This window comes from Talpa occidentalis, unplaced genomic scaffold (genome assembly GCF_014898055.3).
Source record: "Talpa occidentalis isolate TD23 unplaced genomic scaffold, MPIMG_talOcc4v2.1 talOcc4.8, whole genome shotgun sequence".
Classification (NCBI taxonomy): domain Eukaryota; kingdom Metazoa; phylum Chordata; class Mammalia; order Eulipotyphla; family Talpidae; genus Talpa; species Talpa occidentalis.
The window spans coordinates 92066351-92084447 of NW_023605194.1; the positions used below are offsets into that span (position 1 = coordinate 92066351).

The 18097-nt window shown below is 38.6% G+C and overlaps 1 protein-coding gene across 6 annotated transcripts in view; it reads left to right on the forward strand.

Moving 5' to 3' along the window:
- Nucleotides 1-18097, forward strand: part of ESRRG (estrogen related receptor gamma) — a 550758-nt gene that overhangs the window by 468985 nt on the left and 63676 nt on the right. For 5 of the 6 annotated variants that reach the window (XM_054690589.1, XM_054690590.1, XM_054690591.1 and 2 more), the window contains 2 exons: nt 12935-13045; nt 16665-16847. In XM_054690589.1, coding sequence (XP_054546564.1) covers nt 12935-13045; nt 16665-16847 — 294 coding nt within the window. The remainder of the gene's footprint in view (nt 1-12934; nt 13046-16664; nt 16848-18097) is intronic. The other variant, XM_037495643.2, reaches the window with a different exon arrangement.

Genomic DNA, 18097 nt, shown 5'->3' on the forward strand with positions numbered 1-18097 from the left:
TCCAATGGATTTCACTGGGCAGAGAGATGTTCCTTGAAAAAGTGAAAAAAAAAAAAATAATGAACATAATGGAAAGATTTAAAGAAAGCCTTTGCTGCCATTGACTATAAATAGCATTGGTGAGCTGTGCTTAGCAAGCGATTCTTTGGGAGGGCTTATGTGGACCACAACACGTCAGCATTCCTAACTGACAGGTGCTGTGTGTGGATGTGGATGGTTACATTTGATTCTTCTTTGCAATGGCTTATAATAAAACACTCATATTTTATACTCTATCATTTTATACTTCATAATTTAGTGATATAGCTTATAGAACAACTTAAGCAGTTAGATAATTTAATTACTGCTCAGATAACAAGGGTCTAAATAAAATCAAGGGGTAATTTCTAAATAGGTACCAACTCGTAATGTGATCAGTTTAACCAGCTACTTGTCAGACTTGGCTTCTATCAAGGAATGTCTGTCACTTCTGTGTAAGAGAATGTAGACCAAAGGTTATAAGCTGGCAGTGTGAAGGCCACTAATTAGCTAAAATACTGCATGAACCCTGAAACATTGAGTGATTTTTCTATAAAGATCCAGATCACTGGCTTCTTTTGGACATAGGAACTGTGCTCTCACTGGCTTCAGATTCAGGTGTGTCTGCCCCCACTCACTCCCACAAGGCAAGATTTTGCCAAATTCCCTCTGGTTCACTGCACTGCAACCTCCCTTGTGTTTTTAACACATACTCTGTCTCACTTAATCACCTTATGTAGGTAGTCCCTGTAGTTATTTGGATTTGCACCTTCGGATATAAATAATTATGTAAAAGCAGGTTCTCCTTGGAGGTAAAAAATTTGCAAACCAAGAATTTTCACAAAATCATTTGGCCAACTACATCATTATGAGGAAAATAAAGAAGATGAGTAATATAGTATGGCTTTAGAATTGTGTATGTATGTATGTGTATGTGTGTTTCTCTATATCTATGTTTCTACATAGTATGTGCACACACACTATTTTGTGAACAAAGGGTGACAATTGATGTTCCAATGAAACATTATGTTTTGTTATGGTTACTGAAATCTGATCATATTTAGCCAAATACTTTTTATTTTTTAAACTATATGAAATTCAGTTAAATAATAGAGTAGCCTTTAGCTATTCAATGGTTGCTTTCAAAATATCCGTTATGAGGGTCATATTCTCCTTTTGGCCTAAGCTAGTCTATATGTTGTAAAATGCTCACAAATCTGAAGCTATTTATGGTTTCTGGACATCGTCTCCACCGCGACGAGCAACAGGCATTGATCTTTCCCTAATGCAGTAATAAGCTGGAAGCATTTTTTCAAACATGGGCACTTTATTTGCTTTATTATCAAGAACAAAAGGAAATGCATTTGGCCAAGGTCACTGTGAGGGGCCCGCTTAGCCCTGTGCCAGAAAGCCTTCTGGTCCTCTGGTTCATTAATGCTTTCTGCTTGGCGCTGGGCTTCCCTGATTTAAGATATGAAGTATGTTGATGTTTCCTACTGCCAAAGCAGTTTCAGTTGTCGACTCTGAGTCTGTGGGTCAATTCCATCTTTTTAAGTACACTGTTTCATTCATAGAATCTTAGAACTGGAAGAGAGCTAAACACGTGATCTGTCTCATTCATCAGCTTCCAGGCAGGAGCGCAATAAAAATGTCTGGGAAAGAGACTGCTCTTCTTCATTTATCAAATCCCCAAATATAGGGACCTATGGTCTTTCTCATGCAATATTAACTATCTACATATAATTCTTCTGTGTAAGTTTTTCTTAGTATCTGTCTGAGGTTTTCCCAGCAAGTCATGTGCTGCTTCCTCTCAAAATTGTCCAGGATGAAGATCTGATATCCAACCTTTGGCAATTTCATTTTGTTCCATACCTTTCTAAAATTATACTGAACATTAAAGAAAAACTTGACAAACCAGAATTAATGAGAGAATGGAGAAGAGACTCCTGTCTTTCTGTATACACTCCAGATTCAGAAATATCAAAAGAAAAACAAATGAGAAACTCTGATTAACACATGGCTTTGCTGTAAATTTATTTATTTATTCACTTACTCAGTGTTTTTGATTGCCTATTTTGATTGGTAGACATGTGATATATACTGCATGTACAGTGATGAGTAATATGTAATTAAACATACACCCTAATCATTTGGTGATATTTTGATCCTTTGAAGCTGTGTCAATTAGAGCACCAATTCTCACCTTGCCCTCAACCCTCAACTTCTTGTGGACTTAAATTGGATATACATAATAAATAAAATATCTTGAAGTTTGAATTTAGCTAAGGCAGTGTTTCAAAATATAGAGAGAGAGACTGTTGATAAAGGGGGAAAAAAAAAAAGACTAAGGAAATGTGGTATGGAAATCTGCAAGGATTTCCATAGAAAGTTCTGCCTCCTGCAGGTGATAATGATAGTTTGAGACTCTCCCCCCAGAATCTAGACTTGAGCATTCCTGGTGCCTAGAAAATGTGCTTGTCTTCTCTTGGCACACTTTGGGGAGATTTCCCTGGTAATGTGAATCACTGGAGTAACTAACCTTGCATGGAACAACCACATCCAGGAATGGCTTCTGGGAAATTTACAACCTAGGATAATAAGTACAGATGGTCCCCCACTTACAGTTTTTTGCTTTATGATGGTGTAGAATCAATCCATATTCAGTAAAAACTGTGCTTTGAACTTTGGATTTTTATCTTTGCCTGGGCTAGAAATGTGGGGTACAGTGCTCCCCATGATGCTGGGGCACAGCTCCCAGTCAGCCTCACAACCAAGATAGGAAAACAGCCCATTTGCTGCAGTGAACTGTGTTTTTGAATTTTACGTTTTTGAATCTCATCAAATCTGTTTTTCACTTTCAGCACAGTTTTCAATAACAGCACTTTATTATAAAATAGACTTGAGTTGGAAGATTTTTGCCCAACTGCAGGCAGATGGAAGTGTTCTCAGCACATGGAAGGTGGGCCAAGCTAAGCTATGATGTTCAGTCTTTTAGGTATATCAAATGTATTTTCAATTTGGAATACTTTTGACATGATCCCATTGTAAGTGGAGCAGGATTTTTCTTAGCAAAAAAGTATATTTCACATCTGGACACATTGTGTTTTTTATACTCTTTCACACACCACAGACATCCTAATGTAAAAGTACAGGTTACAGAATAAACTTTAAATGTCCAGTCCTCTTTTTGGTCCTAAGTAAATGCACATCTCCACTTGTTATTTCCTTGACAGAAAGTTATGAGTTCTCCCTTTAACTTATATAAAGCTCTACCCAAAATTGTTAATGTTATATGTCAATTAAATATAAATATGGAGTATCTCACTGTTAAAAACTACATGATGCTAAGAGTAGTCAAATAAAATGACAACGACTATCTGGCTTGGAAACCAGATGTACAAATATATGTTTTTTCATATGTCTGTTGTCTACAACAAATCAAACTTAAGTCTATAGTCACTTTGCTAAAGCCTGATAGAAGGAACGTACTGAACATACTCAAGATATCAAATGATGATGAATGGAAATTAATTCTACAGGAAACATTATTTAGTGTGCCTGTTACTGAGAGTCTTTTAATATTTATCTTTATTTAATTTTAGCGACTATATCATTTATGGTAAGTGCTTGCTTGTTATCACTGCCACTCATGATTCTCCTACCCCAGTTTTTCTGATGAGGTCTTAAATTTCTTAACAGTCTAATTTGTCACTTTGGGGAAGAAAAGCTGCATTTTAAATAACTTGACACTGTGTCCTATGACCGTGTACTCATGTGGACCTCTCGGCTGAGCTCACTGGGAGTGTGTCTGATGTACCTGTGCTTGTTTTCTTCATTTCTGGGCTTCTACGAGGTCCATATATAACTTCTCATATGCTTTCTATTTTACTTTTCTTTTTCTCCATTAAGTATCCTCACAAATATTTATCAGCACAGTTGATAGAGCATGGGGATTAATGAAGGTATATAGAGTGGGTTGAGAAAGGGAATCCATTGTGTTTTCTGTACTTCCTATTATTACACTCTGAATCAGCCCATGTGAGAGCTCTGATTCCTTCTTTGTGTTCCTTCTTTACTTCTTGCTTTACACTACTTGGGCTTCTGTTAACAGGATATCAAACTAGGTGGCCTATAAACAACAGATGTATTTTCTCATGGTTCCTGAGTCTGCTAGTCCAAGACCGTGTCACAAGAAATAAGCAGTGTTGCAAAAAACTTCACACTGGGATGAGATTTGGGTGTATCTATACATTAATATTATATTACATTTAACCTCTGTTGAACTGATTTTTTCCCTACATATTTTGTGTTAGATTTGCTCTTTACATGATACACAGATGTGTAGTATGTTCTTTGTACTAGAATTATTTTATTTGGAATCTCCTCTTTACCAAATCATAATCACCAGAGATATAATAATAAGCAGCATGTGTCTCTTTGGTATCATATAATTTGCTTTAAAAATTTCTGCTTGAGTCTGGTAACACATTTTTATTTTCTTTGGTAAATTGCTAACAAATGGGCCAGCACTTAAAGTTCTCCCTACTAGCATCCCATAGGCTTCTTTCTTTTTTAAAAAAGATTTATTTATATATACATACAAGAACTGGGGTACAGGCCAGAGGTGTAGGAGGATGACAGGATTCACCAGAGACAGAGTGGGGAGCAGAACAGGCAGACTGACTGAAATACACTGCTGAGGGGAGCAGCAGGCAAGACAGGAGAGGTCTGCTGCACCATGTGGGTATCTCCCTGACTGGCCAGGGATCGAACTCATGTTGCAGTGGCTGTGGATCACCCCATAGGTTGCATCCTAACCCCTTGTGCCACCAGGGAAGCCCACAGGCTTCCCTTTTGAGCTTCATAAGCTTGTCATCGTTTGCCAATGTGACCTGGAGTCCCACACACTGGAAACAAATTACTCCAGACTCAACACCATCTTTCTCTGCCCCTATTCCTTCTTCTATTTTCAATTTTTTAAAAAAAGATTTATTTATTTATTTATACAAGGGTACAGTCAGAAGCGCGGAGGGTGAGAGAATTCACCGAGCCAGAGTGGGGAGCAGAGCAGGCAGAAGGACCGAAGTACACTACTGATGGGAGCAGTGGGCAACAGGAGAGGTCTGCGCGCCATGTGGGACCCTCCTCTGGTGGCCGGGGGACAGCCGGGGATCAAACTGGCACTCCAGAGGCTGTGGGCAGCTTTGCAACCGAGCACTCAGCCGCTGCACCACCGGGGAGGCCCTATTTTCAAATTTTTATCCTCTTTAGATCCAGGCTTTTTTGACCAGTACCCTCCACAGTCCTTTCCATGGTGAGACAAAGGGCTGGTGATACTCAACCCAGTAACTGGGAACCAACTCTGTTGATAGCATTTTAATTGATTTTTACAGCACATCGAACACTGCATAAATGATATTTTTGCTTCTGTTTACAGAGGACATCCTCACAGGGTGCTCTACACTGTCATGACGTTCCAGGTCTTGCTGCCTCTGTCCCATGTCATCGTGAATTAGTGGGGTCTCTGTGTAACTGTGTGACCACCTTTCGTGTCTCCTCCCACCAATTCATAACTTTTCCCAAGAGAAGGTATTTTCCAAAAGGATACAGGCAGAGTCATCAATAGCAAGCAGTTACAGGATAGAATGCAGTGTAGACAGGCAGGCATCATAGCAATATCTCTTTCATTCATTTATGAAATCTTTAACAAGGCAAAAGGAAGGAAAAGGAGGAGTATCTTTTTCTTTAAAAGCAGCCTCTATGTTTAACAAATGCAGGCCAAGCATGTTCTCTCTCTCTCTCTCTTTCTCTTTCTCGCTGACATCAAGCAAAGAAATAGTGCCTTTGACTAGGAGATTTCCTTTAATTACATTGGGGAAGTGATAATGGTAGGTATTGCATGTTTAATGCAATGTTCTGGATGCCCCTTTTCTTTTTCTTTTTTTTCCCCCTTTCTACAGCCACCTCGTCTTGAGCAGAAATAAAAGGTTCAAGGCTTGTCAGCATCAGTTTATAGATAGCTGTTTAAAAATAATGAGATATTGGGTATTGTAAGGCTCAGGGCCGTCTTGCTAGACTCATTTATTTCCATTCACCTTTTGTCAGAATTTGCAGACAGAAGACATTCAATTAAAACTTGTCACCTGTTGCAGATGACCTAATTTGTACTTGGATGTGTCATAGATGAGGGCTCCATGCTTCAGATGAAGCAACTTTTCCCCTGGTGGAAAAGCATGGCCTCTGCCAAGCATGTTGTCTGTGATTTTTTTTAAATTTCTATCATTTTGATGTTGATTCATTTCCAGAGGATAAATTTAGCATCCAGGCCTCTGAACCTGCTAGGAGCAAAGAATGAATCACAACTTGAAGAAATGAAGGAGGAACTTCTTGGGAGAGGTTATGTCTTATGCACAGAAGTCTATAAACATATTTGGATGCAAGTGGAATGGGAAACACAGGGAAGCCTTTGCAATTTCCTTATGCAAGCCTCACATGTTTAATAGTCCAGATAGCTATCAGGAGACCAAAACTAAAGCCTGCCCCTTGCTAATTGTTAATTCATCTGTCGAGCAAGGAAGCTTCAATGTGAGTCACGGCTTTTATCTCTTTTAGTGACTGAGGACTCAGTTAAAAAAAAAAAAAATAGCCCACCTAATGGATATGCATTTTCTCTCCCTGTGTGATTTTTCCTCTTTACTTCAGCAGAACTTCAAGCAATTCTACATGCACAATGGTAATTTCCAAAGATTCCCAACTGTCTGATTATTCCAGCTGAAGCCAGTGGAACCATTGGCAAGCAGTGTCTCATGGGAAAGCCACCCAGGGGTCTCCCTTCTGAACCATAAAATTCAGGCAGCCTGTCTCTGCCTCAATGGCTCTGACCAAACAGGCCTGGTCTCACATGCAATAACATTTTAAGGAGAAACAGGAGCAAGAAAATGAATGTCTCTGGGTCTGTGCGCCAGTGGAAAAGCAGAGTAGCGAAATCTTATTATCACTCTTGGTTTGCCCAGTCTCGTACTTATAGGTGTCTCTAAGTGAAGATGCATCATGGGGTGATACATGCAATGCTGGAGTCAAAGTGTTCACTGTGCCTGCTAGTTCATCATTCTGCTACCTCTTTACATCCCCCATGTGGTGACGCCAGCATTGTTTACAATAATCAGGTTTTATCTGCCATGACTTCTGTTTTTGTAAAATATACCAAATGCTCTTTTCCAAAAATAGAGTCAAATGACACAGAAGCCATATAAACATAGTGCTTAAAAATGCAAATTCTACATCCAGGATTCTCTCCAGCTCCCAGTCCTGGCCCTGCAGCTTCCTGTCTTCCATTTTCTCATTTGTAAAATGGTATAGTAAGAGCACCTACCTCCCAGAGTTGCTCTAAGGATTAAATGCATTTATATATGTACAACGATTAACTCGTGGCCTAGAAAATTATAAGCACTTGATAATCCATGACTGTTAGTAACTAGCTGAGAGTTGGTTTATTCCAAAATAGTTAATGGAAAGATTGATCAATGCAGTTAGCAGTGAAGACACTATTTGATGGACAAATATAGCTATGAAGAGTTCAAGCCTGCAGAAAGGGGAAGAAAGGGACTTAGTCTTTAACAAAAATCACTGTTGACATTGAGAAAAGGCAGTTGTAGTCTAAAGAGATACCTAAGTACTGCTGTGTTTTATTGTCTCATGTGATCTTCCAGAGTTTAATACAGTGAGAATCTCCCTGGAGTATAGAAGTGAGTGTAAAGATCACTTCCACTCACTTCCTTACTGAGTAGCCTATAAATATGCACAACTACTTTAGGGTACCTTGGTACACTCTGTCAGGACACTGACCCCTGGAGAACCCCATCAGAGGCTGCCACTAAAATTTCCCCAGCAGTGTCTGATCCTGCTGGTCTGCCTCTGCTTTTTTGTCCCCTGGTTCCTCAAAGGGATTTCTCCACCTTCTTTTCATGACAGTGGCCTCAGAAATCTCAGGAGAAAGTTCAGGGCACTGCCAGGTACTTCTTTTCCTAAAGAGAAGGAATCAGGTTTCCTGAAGCAGAGGAATCTGCAATATCAAGAAAGCACAGCTGCAGAGTCCCCGCCCTCTGCTCCCAATGCTCAATTACAAGCCAGGTCTGATAACATTATTTTAATACAACTGTTCGTTTGGTACTCATTAAATTCACTAATTTTTTTGTCATTTTCATTTTTAGAAACCCTTAAAATAGAGTGATAATGACCCCTGAGAGCTAAAAAGTCATACTCTGGGGACTGTGGGCCAGTTTGAGGCCAAAAGTGCTCCTTTCCTTTTTATTGAGGTCACCTTGCGTTAGAATATTATGGAAATTCCAGATGTGCCTCCGTGAGAATCACCATATGCACATACTCTATCAAGGACCTCCTCAAAATTCCAGTTCCACCCTTCATTATGTCCACTTCTCCCCACTCACCTGCCCCCTATCCCTTCCTTCCTGGGAACCACTAATTGGGCTTAAAGTCCAAAAGTTTATTTTTGATATTTTCTCCATCTGTTTTTTTTCTCTGCATATTACTTATGAGTGAAATAATATGGTGTTTGTCTTAATTCACTATCTTTTTGCAAATCATCATTATTTTAATGTGATAGTTTGTATCTTTCCTAAGTCTACGGGGGGGAGGTCTATGAAATTAATGTTTTTTTTAACGAACCTTTGTTTGGAAATAACATTATATAGGGCTGATCTTTAGTTTAGAAAAAGTAGTGATGAGCATTGGAAGGGGGGCTTTTATTATCCAGTGAATGCCTCTGACTTTGTGCTGTTACAAAAGTGAAAAATACTTTGACTTTGGTCTCTATAATATTATAAAATTTGCATTTGGGTATAAAATGTAGACTTAAAATTAGCTGACCTAGGAAGACCTTCCGCTGAACTCTTTTTACTTCTTTTGGTGTTTATTTGCTTCACAGCATTTCCCCCTCCTCCTTCCCTATTCTTGCTTTCTCAATTTTGTAAATTCTGACAATGTATAAGATTTGTAATTCCCTTGTGACAGTGTAGGCAAAGACAGCACTTGAAAGAAGCAGCAATATGAAGCATTCTACTTGGTAGGTAGTGCCAACTATTAAAATTCTGTGTTTAAAAAAAAGATAATGGCAGTCTCCACATGAATAGAAAATCCAGTTGCCTTAATTAACTTAAAATCCTGTCAAACGCTGAACATTGTGGATATCTTATTTCCTAAGAGAAATCTTTTTTTTAACTTTTTCAAAACTGCTTTACAGGTAAAGTCAAAACAAAAACTATTTGTATTGAAGATTGCAGAGATGTTAAGGGGCAGGCTTTGTCACCTACAGTGAAAATATTTGGATTAGATTAATGTTGGTTTATGGCAAATCTCGATTTCCCAGGTCCTGATGATAAATATTGTTTTTCATTCCTTTCTAAAATAGTTTGAGACGTTTAAATGTATTTGGTTAATTGGGTAATTGTGAATTCTCTACTTACCTTTAAATTATGTGCTTATGGCTGGACTCAGGGAAAGCAGACTTCTTTGTGATCAAATTTGGATTTCTTTTGCTATTCTAATATAACCACACACAGGGAAGAAGATAGCGGGGGTGGGAGGAGAATGAGCATAAGCATCAGAACAGTCCCTGAGATTTGGGGGATGCATGGAGAAAGTATGAATGTTTCTGTAAGTTAGTGTTCAAAACAGAAAAGAAATGCACAGGACTAAAGTTATTTGATAATACTTAAAGATTCTCTCTCCCTACAAATACAAAGCAATAACTCATCATCATACATAAGTTTTGCTGTTTGAAGAGTGTGTCTATTTTCTTCATGCTGTGAGTATTTAGTTGTCGCTTCCCTAGACGTGCCCTTCCTGCTGTGTGGGTAAGCTGATTGGTGTCTATAGTGTGCCAGGTCTGGGGGGTCAGATTTATTTCTATGAAGGACCTGAAATCAACTCTTCCAGCCCTGATTTTGGTCCTGAGGCCTTCATGATGAACAAAACCCATCATCTGAACCCCACTAGCTCTGACTTCTGTGTTGGACGGTTTATACTGGATGGCTCCATGTTTGGGGCTTGGAGGATATGTTGCCACTGGCTAATGCATTCCCTGGAAACAGCAAAAGTAAATTTAGGAGTCCACAAACATAATCAGGATTTATTCTCTAAGTTCTCCTGATTCTAACAATTTCAGAAATGTCCAAAATGTGTTTCCCCCCGCTTTTTTTCCCATTTATCATCTTCTATCATCTTTCTTTCTGCCTGCCTTCTCCCCACGCCTCTCATCATGTACAGATCAGTGTTCCCACTAGACTGGAGTTCGATAGAGTAAGGATTCAATGAGTGGTTTATGCTTCTAACTTTCTAATGTGATTTTTGCTTTTTTCAGCTCTTAATAATGAAACAAATTTGAGTGTGTCTTAGCTGACCAGATAGAATGTGACCACCTTATAAAATCTGGAAATATATCTTGGAGGAAATTCTGCAAAAAGGAGAAATGACAAAGATAAAGCATAATACATAGGAACATGGGGAAAGTGTGAAGCTTTAGTAAAGTGAATATAGATACAAGGAACACAAGTCGTTAGAAATTAGATGAACAAAGGAGTAAGGCTCTCTGTGGACACAATATGTTTTAAAAACAGCGGGAAAGAAATGTAGCTTCTTTGTGACTCACACATACTGCTGTTTTCATAAATACTGAAACACTGTACCTAACTTTTTTGGGTCCTGATATTTCTAGCTCTCTGAAATCGTCTCATTTCATTTAAACTGCTCTCTGCTGTTTCAGTAGATGTTTCAGGCTTTATCTTGAGCTAAGTTTGTATTTGTGTGTTTCATTAAAATATAATACATTTTTAAAATAGTATAATTAAGAAAATATAAAATAATATGTTTTTCTTTATCTGGTAGATCATTAGTAATCTTTGTGTGTGTTCTCCTAGGATTCACTTGGAAATACGTCATCCTTCCCTAAACTGTTTCAGATATCTCAGATGGCCCACAGCTCATACTTCCCATGTGATATTAATAAGTATTCCCCTAAGCAGGATTCTTGGTTAAACTGGTATGGGCCTCCCCTGTGGTGCAGCGGTTGAGTGCTGGGTTGTGAAGCTGCCCGCAGCCTCTGTAGCGCCGGTTCAATCCCTGGCTGCCGGGCAAGTGTCCCACAGACCTCTTCTGCCTCCCGCTGCTCCCCTCAGCAGTGTTCTTTGCTGTCTGCCTGTTCTGTTCCCCTCACTGGCTCTGGTGAATTCTCTCACCCTCCTGTGCTTCTGACTGTACCCAGTACTTGTAGGAATAAATAAAATAAATCTTAAACTGGTTTGCACACATTCTATGGGCTGTATCTCCCTCTTAGAGTTTAAGAGAATCTGTGTGCATATTATTACAGACTCTGAGAGCCCAGCCTCTTTAGGACAATGATCATTCCAATGATGCTGTTACACTAAATCTATTTGCTAAACAGTTTGTGAATTGCAAAAATTTGCACAATAAATGATTTGGTTAAAATGGATAATGAATGCCAATGAATAACATTCCACTGTTTTATCAGTTAAGATACAACTTCGCACTCTATGAAGGTTCTCTCTGCTTGCTTATTCCCAAGTAACCTCACCTTTACTTGATAAAGAAGTTTATGCTCTTTCCAAAACTTAATAATTACAAGTTGAAAACCAATTTATTAACAAGCTATCCCCCACTATTCCCCTATAAAAGTGAACTGCTTCTTTATTTTTAATCCCTTTCTTTCCCTTTGGCCTTTCCCCCCCTCCCCTTAATTTCTGAAATCCACTGCTAGCAAAAACTCCCTGGATCATGACCCAAGCATCATTCTTCAGAATAAAATATTGCTAAGTACCAGTCTACTTGTCCCAGATTCCTACCTACACCCTCCAATTCATGCCCCAGCATGTCCCTACCTCAGCATCCTAGCATTCTGAATTCCTTTAGGAAGATCCTCTTTCTATCCTGCGTTCAGTTCAAATCTGCTCTCCATTCCTTTCATGTGAAAGAATATGGGCCAAAAACTTTTTCCTTATGTTGGCACTATCATAGGGCACAACAGTGGCTTCTCATCTTGTGTGGTGTAAATCAGCTCTGCCCTGGTTCATTCCACAGCACACAGTCCTCTGGTAGACAGGGAGGATTGGTTAGCTTAGACTACTGGGATACACAGACCTATGGCTTTGAACTTTCAGGGGTGATTGATAAATGGACATAAATCAATGTCTTTAATCAGAAACTCTCCAGTTGAGGCCTCCCCTGGTGGTGCAGGCTGTTGAGCGCAGTGCTGTGTCCACAGCCTGTGCAGGGCTGGTTCGATCCCAGCCAGCCGGCGAGAATCCCACATGGTGTGGCAGACCTCTCCTGTCTCGCCCGCTGCTCCCCCTCAGCAGTGTATTTCAGTCTTTCTGCCTGTTCTGTTCCCTGCTCTGTCTCTGGTGAATCCTCTCACCCTCCTGCATATCTGGCCTGTACTCTGGTTCTTGTATAAATAAACAAACAAACAAACAAATAAATAAATAAATAAATCTTTATATATATATAAATCTTTATATATATATATATATATATATATATATATATATATAACTTTCCTAGCACCAAATAACAGGGGTTTTGTTTTTGTTTTTGTTGTTTTTGCATTAAAGCACCTGGAAATGTGACTTTTGTGTCTTTTCTTTGATGGGTAAATGTGATTTTTCATGATCTTTCAGGTTTGGTATGCTCTGCCAGATTTGGTAGCCAACTACTGGCAATCTTGGTTTAACCAGGACACTTATTTATACTGCTCTAGGACCCCCAGACCATTCTGTAATCTGCTGTCTGTCTCCATCATGATCCTTGGCGATGCTGACTTTGTAATGGATGGTCTCAGTGTTAACTACCTCGGCAGTAAGCCGGTGTGTTTCTTTCCCCACAGGGGTGCGTCTGGACAGAGTACGTGGCGGTCGGCAGAAGTACAAGCGCAGAATAGATGCAGAGAACAGCCCATACCTGAACCCTCAGCTGGTTCAGCCAGCCAAAAAGCCATGTAAGTACAGCAGATGGGTCTGGCTCTCCAGCACATGAACTCCTCCCAGTTGGCTCCAGGTACATCCTCTTTGGCATGGCCATCCCTGTTGACTCCAAGGAAACTTCTCTTTGTTGGGGGGCTGTGGCTCTGCTCCCAAGATTGCCTGTGAGAAGCTACAGCAGCCTCAGCTAATTATCTTTTTTACCCCCTGTGGCTTTCCTCCCCCTGCCTTTACCTCTTTTCACCTATTTTCGTGAAAGCGTAAGCATATTGAGACATAGCTTACATAGTGTGAATTTTACATTTACCGATTATCTTTCTTTTCAGAGGTACATAAAATGGATCATACTGTGATCATTAGTTCATTGAAGCTGTTCATTTCAGATTTCACAAGAAAGTGATTTTTGTGGTTTTCACTAACTAAATGACTGCTCAACCTCCCAATGAAAATACATTAGGAGCCTCATTAATTTGGAACTATAGAAGGTTAACACACTAGCTAGCAATAGATTAAAATGAGAATAGGCCTACTAATAACAAGCATAGGTTGGTGGTTCCATCTCAGATGCCCTGATGGGCATGATGAATTGTTTCAAAGGAGCCCTGGGTTCTATAATGCCAAGGCACAATTTGAAAGAATCACGGGAATATTGATGCTGTGCAAGCCCCATTCTCTTTGTCATTAGCTAAAAGGAGCTAGAGTGTAGACTGAGGCAACCATGGACATAGTGCATTTATTGAGAAAATCAGTTCAGAGCTATAATAATGCCAGAGTTAGCTTGGTAGGATGTTTTTTGCATAGGGTGCAGGCCAGGCCCTGAGAAGTGCTTTGCTGAAAACTTCTCATATGCAGCTGTCTTGGTCTCAAAGACACAGCTGCACTCCCCAGAAGACACTGCATCTATAGCAGTTCTAGAAAAGACATGGGTGATTTCTGATCTGCTTTCAAGGGAAGAGAAAAAGTGTCCTCTTCTAATTTCCATTCTCCAGGAGGGGTCACTGCCGTGCATCATACGTGTGAGCATATGGGGATCCGTTAAATAAATAAAACAGACTCTGAACTGTAAACGAAAGGACATTTTAGCTATGTCAAAGGAAAAACAACCAGTTTTACATAAAATTAAAGCTTAAGTGAACATATGGCATAGTTTCCTTTTGCCTTTCCAAATAACATTATGTTGATTATACCTTCAATTGTCCAATCTGGCATCTTCTCCTCTGCTGCATAAGCTGTTTGGGATTCTGCAAATATACTCTAGGACAGCATTAAGCAGATTTTGCACATTATAATAAAAAACTTTCTGATAATAGAATAAAATGCAATAAACACTAATGCTTAATTTCATTAGAGGTTTCATTTTCCTGCATTCAATAATATACAGACTGCCCATTCCTCACTCACTTCATACAAACATGGACTGAAACCATTGATAATTCCCTCTGAGAGAAAAATGAACACGAGCCAATTTGTAAGTTCACATGCTAGAGAAATATCTAGGGTTTTTTGCGTAAACCTGGGAAATTGGGAAGTGGCTTGTCAAGTACCTTTAAGAAGATTACTGCAATTTCAGTGAGCTCCATTTGTCTGAGATAAAGAGGACTCCTAATAAATCATTACTCATTATCTCAAGGCCTCTGTGTTAATTTTCCTTAGTCCATCCAATTAGTGTGTTTTCGTAACAAACATTTATAAAACTTAATTTTCAGATCCTGTCAGATAAGTGTCAAGAGACCATGCATGGGCTTTGCTGAGGAACTGGCTGGGGGAGATTTCTGGGCCCTGACTGATGGCGTGTTACAAAAGCCCAAGAATGAAAATTGGGTCCTATTGATTCTAATTAGTAAAACATTAAATAAGACTTACCTAGAAACAGTGCTGCCGGCCTTCCATTTTCTGAATGATGGGAAAGATTTCTAAGCTTCAACTGAATTTCTCTGAGCCCTCCAGACAAGTCTCCATGGACTTGGCTGAAACAGATACCATTTTCCAGTACTAAAAGAACTAGAATTAAGATTTCCTTGGGTTATATTTTTTGTGCCTTTTATGATTGCTTTTTTTTTTTTTTTTTTTTCTAATCCTGAGAATCTAGGTGTTGCTGACAGGTTTTGTTGCATTGTCAGAGCAATGAAAGTTAAAACTTCCCCAAGCGTAACTGAAAACACAGGGTGCTGTTTCTTATTGCGCTTCTAAGAAACCAATGCCATTCCTTGCAGATCTTTGCAGATTAAAAAAAAAATCTGTTTTATTTGAACTTTTTTGTTAAGAAATTACAAAATTAGTGAATATTTCTTCCAAAGTCTATATTTTCAGTTTGATGAGAATTTATTATTTCTGCCAATAAATCTATTATTTGTAATATATATACTTCATTTGGCAGCCATAGTGATACATTTCTAAAAGATGTCAGAAAAATTGCTGATTATAGCTTGGGTAAGTCCCCATGTTTTGTTTTGTTTTTTTAATTAAAGGGGATAAAATTAATGCTATTTTATTTAATTCTGAGGTATATGCAGTCTTTTTATTTTGAATTAAAAAGTTACAAACTTACTATGAAAAGAATGTGTCTAGAAAACAGAGAAATCTTGGACTTTGCTCTTAAAGAACCCACTTTAATATGCTAATTTTCTAAAGTAATATTACATAGAACCTGGAAATATTTTGGGTTTGTTCTTATCCATTTGTAGCTCCTCACTTAGAAGAAAGCATAAAATGCAGAGCTACATGTGGAAATTGGAAATAGGGCCAACAAAACACATCATTCCGTTCACAAGACTTTAAAACCCCTTCCATAAACTCTCACATGCCCCTAAGCAATAAAACACATTTGATGTGATGCTTTCCATTTGTCTCTAGTGCTTATTTTATGAAGGATTTTCAAAACATATATCACAAATTTCAGACAGATAAATCTGAACCAGAGAATGAACTAAAGACAACAGATGAGAATAGAGAATAAAAGAATTAGACACTCCAGAGAGAAAATGCTATAGCCATTAAGTAGGAGTATTTTTCTGGAAACTACTATTGGTTATATTTGGAAGATTGGTTGGGTGTGTGGGGAGGGAGAGAAAGGAAAGAAATTCCTATTTAATGCATCCCACAGAGATAGAGTTATATAGTCAGTAATTCACCCAGGCAGAAGGGTTCTGCCCTTTGGTCTTCCTTAAAGGAATTAAGATAATTAATGACTTTCTTGCCCATTATTATGACTATGGGCATTAGTAGTTCTTTGCCTCCCATGTTATAGTCTATATTTCAATGCTTCATTGTGGATTTTATTTTCAAGTTGTGGTATACTATTTAATCTGCCTCCCCACGTCCCACTTAAAAATCAAAGCGCACACCCAGAAAGCAACTAACTTGTCCTATCTGTTTGCTATAAAAAAATTTCATTGCAGGACCGATGCTTTATTCAGGTCAAGGCAGGTAGAGCAAAGAGGAAGAAAGGAATACTTTCTATTATGACTGGTGTGGCTAAGTTTTCACTATGAGTTTTCCTGAACACTGTTTAATATATACATATTGAACCACATATGGAGTATTTGGTGCTTATTGTAAGCGATTCAAATTACTTTTGAAAACACAACATACTTTAGGATTTGTGAAAGAGAGATAATACTACTAGTGATCTTGTAGTGCTCTGGTCTGACCCTGCAGATAACAAGATTGTCTCACATTTGTTGGTGGCTGAACCGGAGAAGATCTATGCCATGCCTGACCCCACCGTCCCTGACAGCGACATCAAAGCCCTCACTACTCTGTGCGACTTGGCCGACCGAGAGTTGGTGGTCATCATCGGATGGGCAAAGCATATTCCAGGTACATTTTCTCAACAGGATAAAAAAATGAAAAGGTTGCAATGAAAATTCTCTAGGTCATACATGTAGATTTAGGAAGATTCAAATGTCCCTCTTAGGATATTATTCAACCTTTCCTTTTTTTTTTTTTTTTTTGTGGGGGACCCTCACTGGTGGCCGGGGATTGAACTGGCTCTGCAGAGGCTGTGGGCAGACTCACAACCCAGCACTCGGCCACTGCACCACCAGGGGAGGCCCTCAACCTTTCCTTTTGTTTCCATCATACTTAATGTGAAGCTTTCTTGATCCTAAAAGAACCATAAATTTTTGTATATATATTCACCTTGAACTCTTGCTAATTATCTTTTCATGTATGAAGGTACTGTTGCCAACATAAGGTAAAGAGGATATAGCTTTTCAAATGTTTCTTTATTGCTGTTTCGATTTTGAGCTTTCTCCTAAGGAGATGCTTCTGCTTTTTTCTTTTTAGCAATAGTTTAATGTACCTTTTTTTTATAGAATCATTTTATTATTTAATTTTTTGGTCATGGCAACTATTTATACTGAATTGCTGTTCATATTCACAAGCTTAGCTCTGGTTTACAATTAAATATTTACTAGAAATTTATACATAAATGATGTAGTGTTAAATTGATGAAATTGTAAATTTATTCATGTAGTACCTTGAAAGTTATATTTTTAAAGGTCCTATGTTTTTCTTAACTCATCTTATAATATCCATAAACATATACCCCATCCTAAGTTTTGCAAATTTTAGTACTCTCCTTGAATTATTTTTGGATTGTTTGTTTGAACTTTGATCTTCAAATAGTTTCTAAACAAGTTTTTGAATGATGAGCAGTGTTTTTCTGGTACAGTTAACTTACTCCTGTCTCCTTAAACTAGTTTGTCTTTATGCTTTGAATGCTACAGTAATTTCTTTAATCAAATTGATGGAAGTCCCTTTCCCAGCCCACACTGAAACCAATTTATTGGTCATGATACGCCAGCTATGTTGCTAACAGTCGTAACGAACTGTCAGGCGCTATCGCAGTGAAGCTAATTTGAAGTCATTAGGTGTGCAGCGTTTGGGCGACAATTTGTTACAGTGGTTAGGAACACAGCTGACATTTCTGAATGGCTTTGTTCAGTGCAGTTCTCGATGAGGCCAAGCAAATTGTAAACTAATTTAAACATCACTCTGTATTATACCAGCTACTTTGTCTTACACTGTTTGCTAATAAAGCACTCTAAATTAAGTCAAAACTAGTT